The sequence below is a fragment of the Cardiocondyla obscurior genome, linkage group LG21, assembly GCF_019399895.1.
Source record: "Cardiocondyla obscurior isolate alpha-2009 linkage group LG21, Cobs3.1, whole genome shotgun sequence".
Taxonomy (NCBI): domain Eukaryota; kingdom Metazoa; phylum Arthropoda; class Insecta; order Hymenoptera; family Formicidae; genus Cardiocondyla; species Cardiocondyla obscurior.
The window spans coordinates 1,283,820-1,302,655 of NC_091884.1; the positions used below are offsets into that span (position 1 = coordinate 1,283,820).

At 38.6% G+C, this 18,836-nt stretch overlaps 5 protein-coding genes, 1 long non-coding RNA gene and 1 other non-coding gene across 17 annotated transcripts; 2 read left to right on the top strand and 5 right to left on the bottom strand.

The window, feature by feature from the left end:
• Nucleotides 1–168: 168 nt before the first annotated feature.
• Pig-u (phosphatidylinositol glycan anchor biosynthesis class U) lies at nucleotides 169–2,188 on the bottom strand. The gene is made up of 4 exons (XM_070670624.1): nucleotides 1,768–2,188; nucleotides 1,383–1,585; nucleotides 622–1,309; nucleotides 169–531 (listed from the first exon to the last, which is right to left on the bottom strand). The coding sequence occupies exons 1-4, from the start codon at nucleotides 1,895–1,897 to the stop codon at nucleotides 278–280; spliced, it is 1,275 nt and encodes a 424-aa protein (XP_070526725.1). The 5' UTR covers nucleotides 1,898–2,188; the 3' UTR covers nucleotides 169–277.
• A 297-nt stretch (nucleotides 2,189–2,485) lies between these two features.
• LOC139110861 (U6 spliceosomal RNA) lies at nucleotides 2,486–2,591 on the bottom strand. Its single transcript, XR_011547099.1, has one exon. It is a non-coding gene; the product is annotated as a U6 spliceosomal RNA (small nuclear RNA).
• Nucleotides 2,592–2,995: 404 nt separating this feature from the next.
• LOC139110576 (uncharacterized) lies at nucleotides 2,996–3,910 on the top strand. The gene is made up of 2 exons (XR_011547016.1): nucleotides 2,996–3,118; nucleotides 3,198–3,910. It is a non-coding gene; the product is annotated as an uncharacterized lncRNA (long non-coding RNA).
• Nucleotides 3,239–5,545, bottom strand: LOC139110573 (WD repeat domain phosphoinositide-interacting protein 4). 2 transcript variants are annotated; one of them, XM_070670406.1, is made up of 8 exons: nucleotides 5,217–5,545; nucleotides 4,859–5,126; nucleotides 4,532–4,772; nucleotides 4,237–4,385; nucleotides 4,043–4,144; nucleotides 3,837–3,955; nucleotides 3,672–3,757; nucleotides 3,239–3,342 (listed from the first exon to the last, which is right to left on the bottom strand). In XM_070670406.1, exons 1-8 carry the CDS (start codon nucleotides 5,260–5,262, stop codon nucleotides 3,292–3,294), a joined length of 1,062 nt encoding a protein of 353 aa, XP_070526507.1. In that variant the 5' UTR covers nucleotides 5,263–5,545; the 3' UTR covers nucleotides 3,239–3,291. The 2 variants fall into 2 exon arrangements, with proteins under 2 accessions (XP_070526507.1, XP_070526508.1); XM_070670407.1 differs by lacking the exon at nucleotides 3,239–3,342 and having other exon boundaries at nucleotides 3,383–3,757; nucleotides 5,217–5,539.
• Nucleotides 5,546–5,626: 81 nt separating this feature from the next.
• On the top strand, nucleotides 5,627–6,921 carry Sf3a2 (splicing factor 3A subunit 2). Its single transcript, XM_070670408.1, has 2 exons — nucleotides 5,627–6,356; nucleotides 6,495–6,921. The coding sequence occupies exons 1-2, from the start codon at nucleotides 5,811–5,813 to the stop codon at nucleotides 6,771–6,773; spliced, it is 825 nt and encodes a 274-aa protein (XP_070526509.1). The 5' UTR covers nucleotides 5,627–5,810; the 3' UTR covers nucleotides 6,774–6,921.
• Nucleotides 6,911–8,740, bottom strand: Rpl27a (ribosomal protein L27A). 2 transcript variants are annotated; one of them, XR_011547015.1, is made up of 6 exons: nucleotides 8,683–8,740; nucleotides 8,311–8,374; nucleotides 7,932–8,029; nucleotides 7,600–7,749; nucleotides 7,125–7,332; nucleotides 6,911–7,030 (listed from the first exon to the last, which is right to left on the bottom strand). XR_011547015.1 is itself a non-coding variant. In XM_070670409.1 (6 exons), exons 1-5 carry the CDS (start codon nucleotides 8,683–8,685, stop codon nucleotides 7,204–7,206), a joined length of 444 nt encoding a protein of 147 aa, XP_070526510.1. In that variant the 5' UTR covers nucleotides 8,686–8,740; the 3' UTR covers nucleotides 6,911–7,030; nucleotides 7,197–7,203. The 2 variants fall into 2 exon arrangements, 1 of the variants encoding a protein (XP_070526510.1); XM_070670409.1 differs by having other exon boundaries at nucleotides 7,197–7,332.
• Nucleotides 8,741–9,602: 862 nt separating this feature from the next.
• Liprin-beta (liprin-beta) lies at nucleotides 9,603–18,690 on the bottom strand. 9 transcript variants are annotated; one of them, XM_070670688.1, is made up of 13 exons: nucleotides 15,314–15,914; nucleotides 14,751–15,230; nucleotides 13,861–14,081; nucleotides 13,577–13,728; nucleotides 13,120–13,474; nucleotides 12,755–12,916; nucleotides 12,562–12,693; nucleotides 12,276–12,447; nucleotides 11,486–11,778; nucleotides 11,229–11,405; nucleotides 10,737–11,108; nucleotides 10,411–10,611; nucleotides 9,603–9,987 (listed from the first exon to the last, which is right to left on the bottom strand). In XM_070670688.1, exons 2-12 carry the CDS (start codon nucleotides 14,836–14,838, stop codon nucleotides 10,453–10,455), a joined length of 2,283 nt encoding a protein of 760 aa, XP_070526789.1. In that variant the 5' UTR covers nucleotides 14,839–15,230; nucleotides 15,314–15,914; the 3' UTR covers nucleotides 9,603–9,987; nucleotides 10,411–10,452. The 9 variants fall into 9 exon arrangements, with proteins under 9 accessions (XP_070526789.1, XP_070526791.1, XP_070526790.1 ...); XM_070670690.1 differs by having other exon boundaries at nucleotides 14,751–14,894; nucleotides 15,006–15,914; XM_070670689.1 differs by having other exon boundaries at nucleotides 14,751–14,897; nucleotides 15,006–15,914.
• Nucleotides 18,691–18,836: the final 146 nt, after the last annotated feature.

Genomic DNA, 18,836 nt, shown 5'->3' on the forward strand with positions numbered 1-18,836 from the left:
ACTTTTTTTTTTAATGCAAACAAGTTAATAATTTAGTTATTTTCATATAGATATTAGGGCTGTGTTGCAAATTTGTGCTGTGAATTATGTGTCGCAAAAGTATAACATATATATTTAACTATTTTAAATAAATGACATCGTTGGGATTACTTAAATATAAATAGACACTTGTAAAAAACTATTTCTTTTATTTATGGCAAATGATTCAAAAACATGTATCACTTGTTATCGGCTCGTCGGCAGGGTATTATACATTTCGATCTAAAAAAAGCCTATTTTATTCAAGCAACAGCTTAGTTTCATTTCCATCAACTTTTCTATTGATACCATGCTGAACTGCAAACTCGTGTTTCACGCTGGCAAACAAGATATCTGTGAGAAGGAAGATTTGTGCTATAGCAAACGCCAGTGTCACTCCAAAGTAAAAATTCGCGTTCGCTGATCTGGAGTAGATCCACTGATGCCACACAGTCGGAGCGAAGACCGTGCAAAACAGTACAAAACATCCCACGATAAATCCTTGTTGCATATCTGAAAAAGAAAAAAAAATATAGGTAAGGCATTGAAACAACGTACTTATAAACTAAATTGTATAATGAAAGTATCGAAATCTCGACTTACGTTGGAATAAATGCTTCCACAGCGGCAGTAAAGATATATAAAAGCCGACGTCTCCTATGCACGGATAAGATTTGAATATGGCAGCTATCGCAAGGTAAGAGAACGCCAGTAGCATCGGGTCGCGCCGTAATCGCAGTGCTAAAGGGACTATGTACAGTAAACTAACGTTTATTTGAAAGGACGCGATGAAGAGCCATCTGAAATGCTCGAACATTTCTGTGAAGAAGTACCAGTACAGCCCGATATTAGGACGTAAGTCGGGAACAGTTAGAATGAAACCGATCGTGCTTCCCAAAAATGACCAGCTTCCCATGATGCAGTAAGAAATGGCAAACAGGGCAGTCAGGATACTCGTGAACGCAACCACCATCGTGACGATACTGATTTTTTTGTTTCTTCCTGCACTGGCAATGTAAATAGTTGCCGGTACCATGAGCGACACGGGATAGAGTCCTTGCAACGTTAATAACGCTACCGACGTACAGCTCCAGAGCACGGAGCGCTTCGTCATCGATGCCAACGCGATTGAGTAAAGTAAATTCGTAAAAACCGTGGTCGTCAGGCCAACGCAATTTAATATTATGTACGGATTGAACAGATACGCCGCGGAAACATATAAAGCAGATGTACCGGGAACGTCTTTGCTGGACTCCTTATCCTCGTCCTTCTTTTCTTTCCTCTTCGTTGCCTGTAAATTAAATATAATCATTGCTCACTTTCGCCACGAAATGTGGTAGCTTAAATTATAATACCACACTGACCAACTCGATCGCGTAATGTTTCGCCGCGAAAGCCAGGCATAGGGCGGTTGTTAGATCAACGACCACGAACAGCAGAAATAACGCCCATTGCGGTAAATATTCCTGCATCAAGTGGAACATGTACAAACCGATCGGAGTCTCGTGGAACAGATCTCCTTCATATGGATCTATACCAAACTTGTGCAAGTAGACTCCTTCGGTCACTGAAAAATCAGGAAAGTATTAAAATAGCAGGATTAATTTATTTCATTTATTATACTTCCGTTTAATTAAATATTAATTTAACGTTTGAAATGAAAGCGATGCGCCGTGCATGTCACCGCGAAACAGAAACTGCTTCTTCGGCGGCTGGTGAACGGGCTGATGACCCGGCCGGTTGACTAACCTCTTTTCCAGGAATTCAAGGCGGTCGACACCTCGACGCGGTTGCCTATGATCTTCTGATACTCAGAGTTCATTATCAGCAGCCTGATGGTGCCGGCCAGGGCGAAGTTCGACAACAATTTTTTCGACATGATACCAGCCTGCCGTTCGCACTACCAGAATCGATTCATTTGTCTCCCTCGCGATAGGTTAACCTACCGCGGCACCCGCATCGGGGGCTCGAAAGGATACCATTTATCGTTAAATCACACCGCGCCCGCGATCCTCCGTAACTGACAATTCGCCGAACGCGCTCGTCACTCGATCCGCGATATACGCCTACACATTTATCGTGATTATCGCGATCATTCTGCGAACGTAAAGGGAACGAAACTTCGACGTCAACACCACGGGCGACACTCGACACGTTGCGTTCGTACAATAAAAAGCGCGTTCGTTCGTAATTACCTTAAAAGCACTCCCCCCCCGCGATTATCGAAAGGAAATTACAATTTAAATACTTAAAAATAAAAAAAAAAAACTTTAAAAATGCATGATAAAAATCTCTTTAAATATATACAATTTTAGTTGAATATTTTATTGAAATTTATTCGAACTCTTTAAAGAGAAAATTATATTGCGGCTTAAAAATTTTTTTTTTAATTTTTGAACATTTGCGTTATTAAAAAAATAATTCCGTGATTTTATTAATTGATAAATAATGAATGTACGGGTAGCAAAAAAATGTGGAACGCTTCACGATTTTGCGTGTCATCCTTGCGCAGGGGCCATGCTAATCTTCTCTGTATCGTTCCAATTTTAGTATATGTACTGCCGAAGCAGTACGATAGACGTCCCGCTTAATGGAACTTATATACAGAATGGAGTATACAACGGCGCTGTCGAGAAATAGGAAGCTGCGGATGTTTGCCATCTATTGAATAAATCGAGCAGTCACGTTGCGACATAACCTTTAAAAAAAAACAAGCGAGGTATAAGACACTCGAGCAGTAATGATAACGCAGCAAATATAAACTAAAAAAAAAGATCAATTATTTAATGGTGACTCTGACGTAAAAATTGAATCTTTGAGGTAAAGATCAACGCGATGTTTTAGTGACGTTATAATTTAAATCTTAATATGTTAGAACGTAACGTTATAACAAGTGAAATTTGTTTGAATGCTTGAAAGATAAGCTTTCATTTGTTTAAAGTCAACAACTGTATCAATAATTTTTATCTCATTGTAGGTCCGTAAATTATGCGATTGAAAGGATGGAGATACGGCGTATTCGTTGGAAGTTTTGTTGGACTTATAGGCACATGCTGTTATGTCTCTATGATACGTCCTATGTTGAATCCTGAACCATATAGTATTTGTCTGCAAAATATTAAGAATTAAATTTTGTACAAATAATTATTTTAATTAATAATTTTTCTTTTTTTTTTCAGAAAGAATAAGAGAACATGCCTTCTCGGATAGATCTACATAATTTCTTTTTTTTTTTTTAGATTTGTTTAAATTCCTATACAGTTTATGTATATGTTAATAGTATGTTATATTGTTTGATAAGTTCCTTCCATGTTCTCCGAGATTCTGCAAGAGATAGGTAATTAAAAATACAAAATTAAATGGATTGTTGTACAAAATAAATGTCTGTTAATATTTATTAAAACTGTATAATTATGGAAAGTATATAGGTCAGAAAAAGATTGTACTTCGGGATCTCCACGGGATTATCGACTTTTTCCCATGACTTATGCACTTTCCACGTAATCAACGACTTGATTACCTGTACAATTATCACAAAAGAAATTTCGCTCGTACAGACTAGAAATTTCATTACAAGTACATAGCCTCGCGACTGTACACACGCATACGCATACGTAATAAGCCTTGTGTTAAAAATCATCGTCGTCACATACGTCGAGAAATACGTCGAATGCTTGCCGATTGCAGTTGCCTTCCGCAGTAAAAACATATTTGTGAAACGTTCCATCCATACATACAGCTGAAATTGTAATTAAAAATTAATAGAAGAAGCAATGTATATCAGCGATATATTTTTGTGCGAAGAATAAATACGCTACCTATCACAGAATTGTGTGTGCCGAACGCGCAAACGCAAGCACATTCTGGAGGTACTGTGAAGGTGGCCAATGCCCATTGACTTTCGACATAATTGCCCAGAAAACCCATGTTCGAAAATCTAAAAAAAAAAAAAAAAAAAAAATCGTATGTATTACATATTAAAATTAATTATTTGTGTATGTAAAGACCAACATAATTTACGTACGTAGATCGTCGATTCAAACTGGTATTTTTTAGAGCGAATATGTGCACTGTTCCTTTATCGCTCGAGACGCACAAAAATTCCGAGTCTCTACTAAACGTTATGCTGCAAGAAAATATAAAGATAATTTATAAATTTCGAAGTTAATAGCGTTAACAATATTGCTAATCGTATGATATTAATTAATTTACACTGACCAGTAGAGTGTGGCTGGATCGGCCCCACGCCTTAGTTCGACCAGTAAATTTCTACGTACGGAATCCCATACTCTAATTAAAGTTCCCTGAACAGACGCAGTTGCAATCATAGTTCCATTTCCATTAACCGCCAAACACGCCAGTGCACCCTATTATCATTACAACATACATAAAAATGTGATAAATTACATTAAAAAAAAAAAAAAAAATTAAGCAGTAAATTTTTATTATTTATTATTATTACGAAATAATTTTCGTAAGACAAAAATGTCCGAGTAGCAAAAGATAAAGATACCTGATGAGCCGAAAGAGTAATAGGGGCACTAGAACTACCGGCTTCGGTAGCACCAAGATCTACTAATTGCACACTGCCAAGTTTATGACCGGGAAACGCCAGCAATTGTCTCTGCGCCGTTGCGAACGTCGCTATTTCCACCAAGCCCGTTGGATTGTCTCTCGTCTCTAGCGTTAACAGTCTTCGAACCGGTGTAGGAAATGAAAAGACATGTATTTCTCGCTGTAGTGCTACAATCATTCTAGAACAGAAATATTTTTTTTAAGCAAACACTCCGTATATGAGGAAAAAAAAAAAAAAAAAAAAAAAAAACGTGAACTTTCGTACTTGTCCCTTCGCAATCTGACTGCTTTTATGAGACTGGTAAATGTGACTTCCATGACGAACTTTTTCGATAAATCGTCATAAATGAGAACAGTGTTATCTGCAAATTTCGCTCGATTGCCGCCGCCTACGACGGCAATTACATTTGTTCTCCAAAGCATCTCGGCCATGGAGATGCTTCCCATTAAATCATTATCGAAATGCGCTTTCTCGACCAGCGGATCGACGTTATAAATCCTCAGCCCGGACTCCATGCAGCACGTAAAACATCCTAGAAAAAAATGATAGATCCCAGTAAAAAAAAAAAAAAATCGTATTCTGCGGATTTCCAAGCTTTTGCTGGTTGCATGGCGAGATTTACCTTGATCCTGATTAAATCTCAGGCTATGAATACCTTTCGCAGCCATCGCGACTCTCGTGGATGATCAACAAAGCAAATAGAAGTAGTTCTCCCAATAGAACTCTCGAGACTCCGATCTCTTCAGGGAAAACTGATTTTTAGCGACCGTCCGAATTCCGGATCCATGACACGGTCGATTTGCACGCGCAAATTTATTCAAGCATTTAATGTTTCTATTCACTTCTATTATTTACAGTCAACAAGTGCTTCTTTACGCCAGTGAGTGCGTTACCCAGTTAGAAGCTCCGAAGATGAAAACAATACTACAGTCGCGTTCCGAACGTTATTAAAAAGAGATGTCCGTAACCTAACTTGATCACAGGTTCGTTTTTTTCAGCTGAACTGGCTTCACTACTTCGGAGGTTAACTCTCCCCTTTTAAGAACAGAGGGGGAAAAAGATAACCTTTAAACTGGCGTCTCCTAGCGATAGCATGAGCCGAGGTTGTAAGTTGTGATAAAAAAATTACATTTAATATACACCGTTAACGGGGTTTGCGTTTGCAAGGAGGATTTATCGTTCTCCCGACGACGCGAGCCAGTCTTAAAAAGCAACGATGGACTTCCAAAATCGCCCGGGTGGCAAAACCGGCGGCGGAGGCGTTGCCTCCTGGTCGGAGAGCAACCGCGATCGCCGGGAGCGGCTCCGTCAGCTCGCCCTGGAGACCATCGACCTGAACAAGGATCCATATTTTATGAAAAATCACCTGGGCTCGTACGAGTGTAAACTGTGCCTTACTTTGCACAACAACGAAGGCAGTTATCTGGCGCACACTCAGGGTAAGAAGCATCAGGCCAACTTGGCCAGGAGAGCCGCGAAAGAGGCCAAGGAGGCACCGCAAACCCTCGCGCCCGAGAAGCCACGCGTCGAGCCGAAGAAGTTCGTCAAGATCGGTCGGCCTGGTTATCGAGTCACCAAGCAACGTGATCCGGAATCTGGTCAGCAGAGTCTGTTGTTCCAAGTAGATTATCCAGAGGTAGCGGACAACGTGATACCGCGGCACAGGTTCATGTCTGCCTACGAACAAAGGGTTGAGCCACCAGATCGCAAATGGCAGTATCTATTGTTTGCAGCCGAGCCGTACGAAACTATTGCTTTCAAAGTAAAAAAAATACTTAATTTATTTTAACATTAATTTCCCAAGTATTTCTAGAATATTTTGTTCCATTGATACTTTAAAATAATAATATTGAAATAAATAAAAAATTTTTATGCGTACTATTGACGTTACGATTTGTAGGTCCCCAGCAGGGAAGTCGAAAAGGCGGAAGGGAAATTTTGGACCCACTGGAACAAAGACACGAAGCAGTTTTTCTTGCAGTTTGCGTTTAAGAATGAGAAACCATCCGTGGGCAAAGTACCGCCGCCGCCTGTTCCTTTAATAAGACCAGGATTAGGTCCGATGGTGCCGGTTCCGCCGCCTCCGCCTAGACCGCCGATATTCAATCCAGTACCACCGCCACCGGCTCTCTTGGCAACTGGAATGCAAATACCTCCTCCACCACCTCATATAGCATAAAGAATCTGACAAATTTTAATAAATATTAATTTTTTCTTATTAAATAATACAGTTTTATATTCGCTATAATCGATCGTAAGACTATAATTTATTTATAAAAATTATTTGTGATAGAGACATATGAAAAATAAGAGAAATTTGCTAAAAATGTGTTTATTTAGCATATCATCGAAATACACCCGCCACAAATTACTTGCGATCTTTTATTTCACAAGCTTTAATAAAGGTTGGATACTTTTTTTTTAGTTTATGGAGATCTGAAAATAAAATCGAAACATTTTATAAAATTATTTATCGGAACACAACGATTTAAATAAATGTACAAAGTTGCATTTCATTAAAATATTGTACAGTTTACAGACGATCCGGTACTATGTTGCAATGACGATAAAGAAATGTCGATGTTTTAAGAAAAAAACATACTCGACGATTATGCGCATAAAACACAAGCACCGCCGACTGCCTTGATCTTGTCCTCCGCCCGTTTACTGAAGAATTTAGCCTTAACGATAACAGGCTGCTTTGGCAGGCGGCCTTTTCCCAAAAGTTTGTAATATCCCTAAAAACAATTAATATCGATCAGTAGACGTTTCATTTACAAAAATATAATTTTAATTTTTAACAAGATTAAATTATCACACAAGTTATATATAATTTTATAACTTAATAATTTTTTATATTTTATAGAAATCAGAAACAACGAATCAACAGGAATATAAGTGTTGTACAGCACTTTTCAGTCCGCCCGTTGCAATTCATCATATTGAAAATATTAATATTTAAAAATCTACACAAAATAAAAAAAAAAAAAAGGTTTATAGCTTACCGCTTTTACGAGATCAATTACGGGCGCTTTGCCTTCCACATTTTCGTACTTTAATCGCGTTTGTTCCGAAACCAGTGTCCACAATTTGTCTAGATTTATAGTTGGGCACCATTTAGTATTTCGTCTGAGGTGATAATTTCTCATCCCAAGCTGCAAAATGCAAAATATATTTATTAAGAGAAAAAAAGAAAAATTATCGGTAACACATCTCTTAAAAATCATTTAGGTTATACAGATACAGTCAACACAATTTAATTCGTCGGTAAAGACTAAAATCTCATTAAAATATGTAGCCCTTTTTACAATACAACAGCACAAAGGCAGATTATTACCTTTCCGAAGTAACCAGGATGGTACTTGTCGAAATTAATTCGATGGTGATGCATACCACCAGCATTACCGCGACCACCTGGATGTTTTCTATGTTTCCCTAAAAGATAAAAATAAAATTAAAAAAAAAAACGAAGGTACTATAAATCGTAATAATCGTAAAAATAAAATTTCCGAAATTTATACTTTACACCGTGCATAAATAAATAAAAGATAAACAGATAAAATAATTTTACGAAAAATATTCTACGTTAACAAAAAATTAAATACTTTTTTTAAGAACAATATTTTAAGGAGAAAGAAACATATTCGTTTATTCATATCGTGCAATATTTATCAGTTTTTATTTAATTCATATGGCTAAATTTATTAGACACATACCAACGCGACCATGGCCATGGCTCACGTGTCCACGTAGCTTCCTCGTCTTCTTCTTGTGTGTAGACTAAGCAAATAGAAAGTAATAAATTATAGATAATTATTAACAGTAGATCATTCGCAATAAATTGTAAATTTATCAATTCGTTCGAAAATCGTCAGATTATTTAGAACGAAATAAGAATTTTGGAGGTTAACGTTATCCGGTATGGCGTTAATATATTGAAAAATTCTTTTCGCGAATATAATGAATGTACAAAATTATTCACGATTATTTCAATTATACACTTATCGCTAATAAATGATGAACGGAGCGACGATGCTTTCGAAATTGTTGGATTATCTTTAAGAACGCCGCAAAACAGAAACACTCACCATCTTAGTGAAGCAACGAAGGAAAAGAGATGCTTCAGGTCTGCCAATCTAAATTAATCGAAATGTGTACTACACATGCGCGCGTTGTACAGAAAAATTCCGCCAATCACAAGTTGTTAGAAATATTTCGAATGGTCAATAAAAAAGATTTATTCAATTTCCTTATTATCAGCTAATTAATCGATTTTATTGTTGCCGTATATTAAATTATATATATCTTTTTGTTACAGATCGACGCAGCTGAGTCCACTGCTGTCAACGAAAGTGTCGTCACCGTCGATATTATTAATTGTACGAACCACAGCCGGTTCGTCGGCCGTTCCGCGAGTTCCGTACAGTATTCAGACGGTTTTTTTCTAAACGCGAGTGCCGAAAAAAAACGCGCGATAGTGTTAATTAATTTTCGCGAGTAAAATCACGGTCGGGGTGTTCGCGAGTGACTTGTGCGCGGAAGGACGACTCGTCACGACGTTGCAACTGAGAGGAAGAGCAGGCCCGGGAAGGGCATCATGCATCGGCGGAGCAGCTTATAAGTAAATATAAATTTTATTCTCATTTAGAAAATCTTGAAAAAAATTAAGCTTTACCTTTACATTAATTTTAATAGCAACGTGTCTATATTAATATGTTTCTTTTTATGTTATAGTCACCGGCAGTTCTACAACTCCGCTGAAGCTCACGCAGATTGGTAAGTCGCATGATTTTCTTTTTCGTAGTTTGCAATTGGAGTTACAAAAAAGTGGTATTTAAAAAATAGATTTCTTTACATTAAAAATTTGTAATTTACGATTTTTTTATACGACACCTTATATTTAATAATAGGTAATGGATTGGATTAAAATTAGGTCGGAGTTGAAGTCAGAATAGAGTTGGGTTGCACACTGGCGTAAAAAGAAAAAAGAAATGCATAAAAATAGATGTATAGAATAGGTATAAATTTAATGTTTATTTCCAATTTACCTATACTTACTTATATATAATTTAATAATTTGTAAAAATATTTATCTTTCGTAAAACTGTTAATTTTTTACTTGATCTTTTCGGTAATGACATTGATAAAACTTTGGCGGTAATCAGGAGTTAGTTTTCGTTTACGTAACTTTCTAGAAAAATGCAGAGTTCGATGTAGTTGCGTATTCTACGTTATAGAAAACTGGTCCCCGGTAATTCTGGTGTTTCTTTGTATGTTGTCTCAGGTTCTTTGGATATATGTATATCCATTACTTTATAATTAAAATATATCTTTTGTAATTCATTCATTTTATATGCAACCTATAACTCTTCTTTGCCCAGTATCCTCCAAATCTAAAAAATATATATCATTTAATTACATAAAACCGAAATGCAAATAGTACACGACATTTAAGATTAGTTAATTATAGCTCTGTATAGGAATTTGATGCCTTTGTAAAAATATTTTGATGAAAAGAAAAAAAAAATTAATTACTATGAAGAAATTAATAAAGATTGATAGTAATAAGCAACGTATCGCTGTAAGTTAGAATGTAAGCGGATACAATTTTAATTTTAAAAATTCGATAATATATTTTATATAGATTTTGCTTTTAATAATTTTTATGTTCCCCTTAATTGAAATGCATGTCAAATTATATGATAATATTTAGTAGTATGATTTAAAAAAAAAAAATTAAAGTATGATTTACGTAACTTATAATTTTTTTTTATGATCGTAACGACGTTTAATATTATTAGTCGAGTTAGACTTACAAGTTAGTTTAGATGATTACTTGAATGAAGCTTTAATTAAGATTAGAATGCAGGTGAGTTCAAGTTAGGGCTGCCCGGTGTTGACGAGGGCGATGATGGGGTACCTGGGGGCGATGCCTCCAATGGGCAAACCAAATTACCGAAATCCATCTCGTTTTTACTCTTCTTACGTTTCAGCGTAAATTGAGATTTCTTTGGTACCTTGATTAAAATTTAATAATTCATTATTAAAAAAATAATTACATTAAAATAATTTAGTATAAGAAATAATAAATTGCAAGACCGTAAGAACGTATTTTAAATGTTAATGATGAATAAAAACTCACCTTTAATCTAGCGGTAAGCGTTAGGGGAACAAATCCGAGTGTACTTTCCATCTCTCGCTTTTGTTGAACAACCTCTCTGCCGAGGATCTGATTAAAGTGTGTCGTCAGGTGTCTACGAAGTAAAGTTTTCGCTGGTGGAATGCTGAGTAATGTGGCGAGTAGCTCGGAAGTAAATCGACCTTCGTGAACCATCAAACCGCCATGAACACCGGAACCGCGCATATTTGGTGCGTACTCTGCGAGATCTACAACACGTAGCCACTCCATTACACGGTGGTTCGTCCACAGGGTTACATTTGTACCGTCGGCACCGTTCCCATTTACCGATCTTCTTTCCAAATTGTCAAATTCAAAGTTCAAGTCACGTAAAACCTACAATATAAGTATTTATCATTAACATTGTCCTAAATGCTGATTAAAAATTAATTATATACTTGTGATATAATATTTAATTATATGTAGCTTTTAACATAATTCTACATTGTGAGATACCTGAATTCCACGTCTCAAACTGGCAGCATGTAACTGTGCAGCCACTCCGAGATTTAAAAGATCCTCTGTAGTCAATCTGTGTAAAACTCTACCATCAATTTTGGCGTTGTGAAAGGCTTCTTTATGTTGTGGCAGTCCAATATCGTCTAACCATCGTAAGACAGCCACATTATCCATCTGCGAGATCAAAGCGGACCTTTACTCTCGTATTTTTTTCAGACGTAACACGAAAAAATTATAATAACATCGATCGCAACCTTATGAGAACCAAATAGTCCAGCGCCGTTGTTTCGCTCTGATTCAATGGCATAAAGCAACTTTTTCCTGTGCAGGGTATTCTTTATATCTAACTCTTTTTCCAGTTGAACCTGCGTGGCGTCAAGTAGCTTTGATCCGGTGGCACCCCATCGTCTCAACTCACCAGCGTAGCATTCCAGACCAAGGCGAGCCAGCCAGTCAGCTATTTCTTCCATACCAAGTTCGGTAAGTGGTTTCGGTGGCAATTCCATTTGCGCGTTTGCTTCACTGATTACGATTTTCGTTTCTTCCGCTAGAACAATTTTATTTATTTTATAACTGCACGTAACTTTATACGTGTGCGTTGAATAACGATATCTAAATTGAGTCTTCGCGATACAGATGTGAAATTAAATTGGCACGACTTACTGCAGCAATCTTATTTATGTTATTATTTTATAAGTATTTATTAGCAACATACGATTGAATCAGTAGATGATTAATTTAATAATCTTTGGCTTTAAAATTTCACAGAATAAAATCTAACGTTAAAATAAAAAAAAAGGTCTTTTTAATAAAAGCATATTTATAAAAATTAATTCGTATTATAAAGGCTTAAATAATGTATTAAATAATAATACGCCCAAATGCATGCGCATCAGCGAGTAATAATTTATAAGCAAATTATTATTTCTTTAATTAATCGCAACAACATGCTGTTACTTAAATCGATTGAAAATTGATATTTGTTCGTTATTAAAAACTTTTAAATGTGGCACCCCGCATGCTTAAATAAAAATCGATCGGAACCTAGAATAGGAGCGGACAGACATCTCGCAGAGACTCCCCTAACAGCCAAAGGTACGGTTGTATGCGCTCCCGAGACTAAATTTGGAACCTTACCAAATACAACGCCTTTCTTGGACGTCGGCGGCCTAGGAAGACTACTATATTGACCCGTGTGTCTGCTGAATCGTTCTCCCTGAAATAAATAACAAAGCTCAATTAATTAATAAATTCTTTTTTTATATTATTCTATAATATATGTATAATAATATAAAATTTTATATTATAATATTAAAAAATATATACTAACATTCGATAAAGGGCTTGTATTACGCAGCGATAAATTTTCGTGCTCCAAACTAGCTTGTCTGAGTTTCATTTCAGACAAAGAGGTAAGAAGTTCCAATTTTTGAGTCTCTAAAGCGCTTCTTGATAGAACTTCCTATAAAAAAAAAAACACATAAAACTATAAAGTAATTACACAAGATTACAAGATAAATTACCTTTTGTAACACTTCTTCCATTTGTCTCAGAGTATCTTTCTTTTCCTGAAGCAGACTCTCGAGTTCTTGAATTTTATTCGATTGCGCGTCGACTTGTTCAGATAAAACTGACACTTCCATGTGCAATGCCCCACGTTCACTTTCTAATTTCCTTAATCGTTCCTAAAAAAGTAAAACAATAAAACGGTCATTAACATCTTAATCATAAAAAAATTTTACTGTTCTGAAAAAAATTAATAAATAAATAAAATAAAATAAAATTAAATTAAATATTTTATTACAAAAGTAAAAGGATCAAGGAAGAATTCACACTTATAATATCGTTCAATTTGTAATTTTATTATTGATTTTTTCATACAATATACCTCGGTCTTGCTATGATAATTATTTAAGCACATATTGCTTCCGCAGTGAAATTGTTGCAGTGAGCAGTAATGGTGAGGCCTATCTTTCTCGTGGTAGATCAAATCACTATGAGACATAGTTCTTTGGTCGCGATCCACTCTACTGCGAAATCTGCGCCGCCTTCTGTCCAAAGAACCTGCCGATCTCCCCGTTGAGCTTACCGGCAAAGATGTTGTACTATTCGTTTTACTATTCGCATGTGTTTCCCGCTCCTTCGCAAATATTGGATCTTGTTGCAGATTGCAAACATGCGGATAATGTATGATACCTCTCGCATGTTCTTTAACGGCGTGATGTGCGAGCTCGCTAGAAACACTGTCGGTTTGTAAGAATTAATAACTTCCTAGAGTTAGTTAAAAATATGCATGTTTATTGAGTGACGATGTAAAAAAAATTGCATGCGGTGCAAACAGTAACCTTGAGCACGGCATCGTGCAAAGTGACGGGAAACTTCCTAAATGAGCAGTTGAGCCAGCCGAGCAGATGTTAGCCATACCGTTGGACACCGCACAAATATTAGGCATACTCCCTTGAAGCGCTATCATCTTAGCGTACCCGAGCAAGCAAGCCTGTAATAACATTATCAATACCTCACAGAGAAAACTACTTAACATTTATTTTTATATAATCACATTTTACTAATCGTAATGTAGCACTTTGTGTATGTATTCATGTGCTTGATATCTATATCTTAAATCTACCTGGCACAAACATTCCTGCGACCGATAGGGTGTCTGATTATCTGGCATGATCGCCGATTTCGACAGGTCGATCCTAATGTCCCGCGGATAATCCTCGGCGTACTCGTCACCCGCGTCGGAGTTCGTCGACGTTCCCGACGAGTCGTAGCCCTCTGAAGGCGTCCATCGGCTATTCCAACGTTTTATAGTCGATGCCGCGTCCGACGAGTCCGACTGCGAACCTGAATTTAGATACGTAAGCTTTTTTTAATCCACAAGATGCTCAAGAGGTTCCTACCGTCGCTGATAGCGCGGTGAAATTTCAAAGATCACAACGCGCATGTTAATTTATTTTCCGCGCGGCTGCCTCGACGGGTGTTTGCTTCAACGGAGATTGCAATAATAATCGATCTCGCGCTTACTATACTCGTACCCGGAGTATGAGTCAATGAACGTATGTGCCTTCTCGACGGTCAACTGCGGTCGGTATGCTCCGCGGCTAAGGCAATCTATTTCGAGAGCACCGTTTATTCGGGGTTCATCAAAAGCATACCTTCAATGCACTGGCCAGCCAGAGCGAGCTGGCCAGCCGCACGATTTTAGTACCGAGATGCGACGAGTATCGCGAGCTCGTCTGTCGGACGTCTGCCAACTTTATATCGTGCCGTTTAATTGAAACCGTTCGAGTGTCATGGCTCTGCTTTCGCAAAAACCATAATTTTCAGGCTTTATACGACTTTCAAGCTGCTTCTCGAGTACATTTCAAAGTCGATTAAAATATAAAAAGTATAACTTATCCGAGATGTACTTTTAATTCGATGATATAATCACTGAAAGATTAAATCTAATTTAATTGCGTGTACTAACAAACCAATATTCTGCATTATTGATTAGATAAAAAAAAGAGAAACCTTTCGCTTGGCTCTTATCCTCTTCTTCCAGTATAGGAGTTAGGTCCTTACGTTCTTCACTGATGTTGTCACTCCAGATGTTCTCCATGGTAAAATTTTTTTTACGCTGCACTTTTTATTCCACTCGTATTTCACGTTCACTTTCTACTTAAAATCGATATAAAATGTTATAGCCTCGTGTTCAAATCAGTGACAAGTGTACGTATTAAATGTTCAAGTTATTTATCCAATAAAAATTATATTTTTATCACTTACTTCTTTTTTCAGAAAGTTACTCTAACAATATGCACTTCATGTAACAATGTCACCGGATATCGCACATCGTGCAAACTACTTTTAGGACTCGGATATCGACAGGTTTGTACACAATCAAGCGTTATCTTGGTAAAGTGTCCTCTCGTGCTACCAGTCGTAGCATCGTCTCCGCCGAAACTAAAATTAACGCCATGAAATCCTGCGAGAAAAGCAAGAGGGAGGTACCTAAAAGAGAAAGAAAGAGAGAAAGAGAGAGAGGAGGTGCAACGGCAATTTATAAATAGATTAATGTCTTCTCTTCTCGTTACCTATTAGATCACGGCGATTCTTTTCATCTCCAGCTGTTCGAGCTCTATAAAAAAAAATTCCAATATCAAATAATATAATAAAACATACAAGAACATATAACAACATATTATTTTCATCTCCTTATTACTTCTCAATTTAAAGATAAAGATCTAATCGCACGTAATACTTGAAGATCATTATAAATAAAATATTATACTTGCCGTTTAAACGAGAGAGAAGTATCACTGACAATTTTATATTTGCAGATTAAACGCGCAGCAAGAACGATGATTAAAACCAAATGACGTTCTCGCGTCGTGCTCGGCTTCGGCGGCTGACCGCCGTCGATCAACTTCACATTCCTGTTCGCAGGTTTAACGTCCCGTGCTAACGATTACAAAGTCAGACGTCCGGATTTACGCGCGGACATACGTGACCGGTGTACGCCGGTGTTCGAACATACGTGCGGTACACGTGCAGCGTGCACCGGATGCAAACGCGGCTCCGGATGCAGGCAGCGAACATCACACGTGTTCGTCCTCACGCGCCGGCGACGCTCGGTGCCGATCGCAAAACGTTCCGGTTTCCGGAATGCATCTTAAAAAGCGGGAAGGGCAGAGCTTCTGAGAAAGGAACGCCCGTTCATCGCTCGTCGAGGGCGCGGGCGGCATAAAGAGTCGACGGAACTCGAGATTTCTATCCATCAACTCACCGGCTGCATCCACGCTAGCAGGATGTTCTGAGTGACGCTATCAGGCGGCAAAGGCGGCATGGGTGCGCTCTTTATCGCAGTCACAAGGTTCCTCGTCGCCTCCTTCACCGAGTTCTTCCACTCCGGGGTGCTCTCGACCGAGCTTTCGGCACAAGCGCCTGCAAGAATTTACAGTGTAAGTGATTGCGAAAAAAAGGCGATCGCAATTAAGATTCAGCAAGACAGTAAGTCTACGAAATTTGTAATCCGTAATATATTATATATATTTATTTCCATACGTGTTATCATATCTGGAAAAAAAAACGGTATCAATTATATGTGTATTTAAGCTCAGAGTGCTTGACTTCCTAATTAAATATTATTTACTTGTTTTTAGGTAGTTTATAAATCATATTTGTACCGGAAATAATATCGTCCATCTGAAGCAACGCGGCTTCCAGCATCTTGCTGGCCTCGTTCGAGTTCTTCGCTAGGAATGTTGATTCGCCTGCCTGTGCCGTCGTGCCGTTTCTCTCTTCACTTTTGCCCATCATTGAATACTGTAAAAAAAAAAGAAATTATTATTTTTATGTGCATTCTATTAAAATGTTTTTTTTTTTTAATTAATTGCTGATATGGTTTTGCAGGCTGTATAAAATGCAACGTCGAAAAGTGCAACGTACTCGTCGAGATATAAATATGCGGGTAAGAGATTCGATTAATGTTACATTTTTAACTTTGTTTTCACGTTTTAAATAAGTACTTTGTAAAAAATTAATTTAAATAATTTTTCTTGCACTCTATTTTTACCATTACGACAAAATAAATAAAAAAAAAAAACTATTGACTATTTTTATAAATTTGAAACAAGGTAAAAATTTTTCTAAATTAATTACGAAAGTATTTACACAACCTTAACGAGTTTTTACAAAGTGCGAGTTCTAAATTAATTCTTTTACTAAATTTATCACTCCCGAATGCCCGAGTGTCATAAATTTTGAATTTCTTAAACATTTAACTCGAATCATTTTTGTAACATTAAATATTTTAATAAGCAAATAAAATATCTGCATAATTACAGTCGAAAACGAAGATACATCGCTCGAGTACAAGATTCATCGGAAAGCACTTAACATATGCAAAACAGGCGTTCTTATCAGCGATAACACGAATTCGGTGAGCGAGTAAACGATCCGGAAAAAGAACATAGAGTAATGGGAAAACTGGAGAAGAGAAAGACAGAGAGAGACACAGAGAGAGAGATTAAATGTCACTCAGGACAATCTGGCGCGAACACTGCGATCTCACATTAACGTTTCGTGATAAGAATGATAACCGAAGGACCCACAGATTATAGTTAGTAAAACAATGACTATCACGCGAGGAGATAACATGTAAATGACAATCAACAGGTACTGGAGAGCAACGCCCAACGTTCTGCCACCATAACGTATACTCTGTCTCCGTCTCTCTCCCAATCTTTCTCATCTCTCCGTCTTCCTCGCTCCGTCAATTTTCCCTTACGAGAGCACAGCTGCACCAAGCGAGAATAAATATTATCCATTCGTAAGTTATCTTCCTAGTACGCTCGTTAAATCGACGTTAGATAAACCGTGTCCAGATTCGCACTTCAGCTGAATCTGTCCAAGAAAAAAAAAACAAGAGAGAGAAAAAAAAAAAAAAGAATTGCTAAGTGTGCCGTCCGCTCCGATGGTAGAAACGCAACGCAATCTGTCAACAGAACGCAAGTGCAGAAATCAGAATCACGCAATGACACAAACGTTTTACTAAAGCGCATCCAAATTACAGATCAATTATCGCTCGGCTGAGATGATATTTTTACTTACGGTATGTTAATGGTATCGAAGTTAGCGACTATGCGCACGAAACGGATTCGGAAGAGGAGCTCGGGTTAATCGTCATCTCCGCGTCCATTACTTCTTACAGCGTAATTAGGTAATGAAGGAGGCGTGACGTGTTAGCTTGGGGAAGATGCGACATCTCGGAAGTGCGGATTTACCTGTTTGTCGGCCGGAGGGACGTCCACCTGCGGATGCTGGCCGCCTGCGTGCGATAGGCATCGGCGGGTCGCACTGAAATACGAAATTCGTGGTGGAGTATCGGTCGGTCAGGACGGCGCTGCGACGGCGATCGCAACGATACCCGCGTATCCCGCTCTGGGCATAGCGAGGTGCCGTCGAGGAGCCGCGGCGAGGGAGACGTCAACAAGCAACGCAATCGCGAGCACGCCACGCGGCGAGAGGCGCGGCGAGGATCGGAGATGAGGTGAGGTGAGGTTAGATCAAAGATCGGAGATCGGGCCTGACCGCGTTTCACGATCTTATATATAATATATATCGCGATCTCGCGGTATAGTCTGAACTGCGGCAGGAATCGAGGCGCGATACGCGCGGGTTATCGAGAGCGCGATAACGCGCGTGCAGCCTTCGCCGGGACGAGCGTCGCGATCGACGGCGGGATGAAATCGCGCCTGGCGATCAGCGGCGACCTGATTTCCGATCTTCGCGGCCTTGCAAGGAGAGGATCGACTCACGTTTTAGGTTAGGCAATCGGGCGCGCCATTGCGACAGAGTGCGAGCATCGGCCATGTGTGACGGCGAAGTGACAAGTTGACAGGTCGACGGGGAGTTGAAATACGCGCGCGGTACCAACTCACGAGCGCGCGCGTGCGAGGTTATGTCCGGCGCGAGCTGCCTCGGCCGCGGGTTGGCGCGCGAGAGCGTGGATCGTCGGCGCCGACACCCAGGCGGGTACGCGCGCGTCGGCGACGTCGGCGCGAGCGCCGTGTCCGTCGGGTGGAGGAGCGCAGGGACTCGGCGGGCCGGCGGGTG

What these genes read in the sequence shown, in the direction of transcription:
- Liprin-beta (XM_070670688.1), bottom strand. Translation starts at nt 14,838, where the DNA reads ATGGAGAACATCTGGAGTGACAACATCAGTGAAGAACGTAAGGACCTA. An exon ending in TGCACGATGCCGTGCTCAAG is followed by an intron (nt 13,475 to 13,576) that starts GTTACTGTTTGC and finishes ACAAACCGACAG; the next exon opens with TGTTTCTAGCGAGCTCGCAC. An exon ending in CGCTTACCGCTAGATTAAAG is followed by an intron (nt 10,612 to 10,736) that starts GTGAGTTTTTAT and finishes ATTTTAATCAAG; the next exon opens with GTACCAAAGAAATCTCAATT.
- Rpl27a (XM_070670409.1), bottom strand. An exon ending in CCATGGCCATGGTCGCGTTG is followed by an intron (nt 8,030 to 8,310) that starts GTATGTGTCTAA and finishes TTTATCTTTTAG; the next exon opens with GGAAACATAGAAAACATCCA. An exon ending in TAATTGATCTCGTAAAAGCG is followed by an intron (nt 7,333 to 7,599) that starts GTAAGCTATAAA and finishes AATTGTTTTTAG; the next exon opens with GGATATTACAAACTTTTGGG.
- Sf3a2 (XM_070670408.1), top strand. Translation starts at nt 5,811, where the DNA reads ATGGACTTCCAAAATCGCCCGGGTGGCAAAACCGGCGGCGGAGGCGTT. An exon ending in ACGAAACTATTGCTTTCAAA is followed by an intron (nt 6,357 to 6,494) that starts GTAAAAAAAATA and finishes TACGATTTGTAG; the next exon opens with GTCCCCAGCAGGGAAGTCGA.
- Pig-u (XM_070670624.1), bottom strand. Translation starts at nt 1,897, where the DNA reads ATGTCGAAAAAATTGTTGTCGAACTTCGCCCTGGCCGGCACCATCAGG. An exon ending in CTTGAATTCCTGGAAAAGAG is followed by an intron (nt 1,586 to 1,767) that starts GTTAGTCAACCG and finishes CTGATTTTTCAG; the next exon opens with TGACCGAAGGAGTCTACTTG. An exon ending in AACATTACGCGATCGAGTTG is followed by an intron (nt 1,310 to 1,382) that starts GTCAGTGTGGTA and finishes TTTAATTTACAG; the next exon opens with GCAACGAAGAGGAAAGAAAA.
- LOC139110573 (XM_070670406.1), bottom strand. Translation starts at nt 5,262, where the DNA reads ATGGCTGCGAAAGGTATTCATAGCCTGAGATTTAATCAGGATCAAG. An exon ending in GTCAGATTGCGAAGGGACAA is followed by an intron (nt 4,773 to 4,858) that starts GTACGAAAGTTC and finishes TTTCTGTTCTAG; the next exon opens with AATGATTGTAGCACTACAGC. An exon ending in CACACACAATTCTGTGATAG is followed by an intron (nt 3,758 to 3,836) that starts GTAGCGTATTTA and finishes TTACAATTTCAG; the next exon opens with CTGTATGTATGGATGGAACG.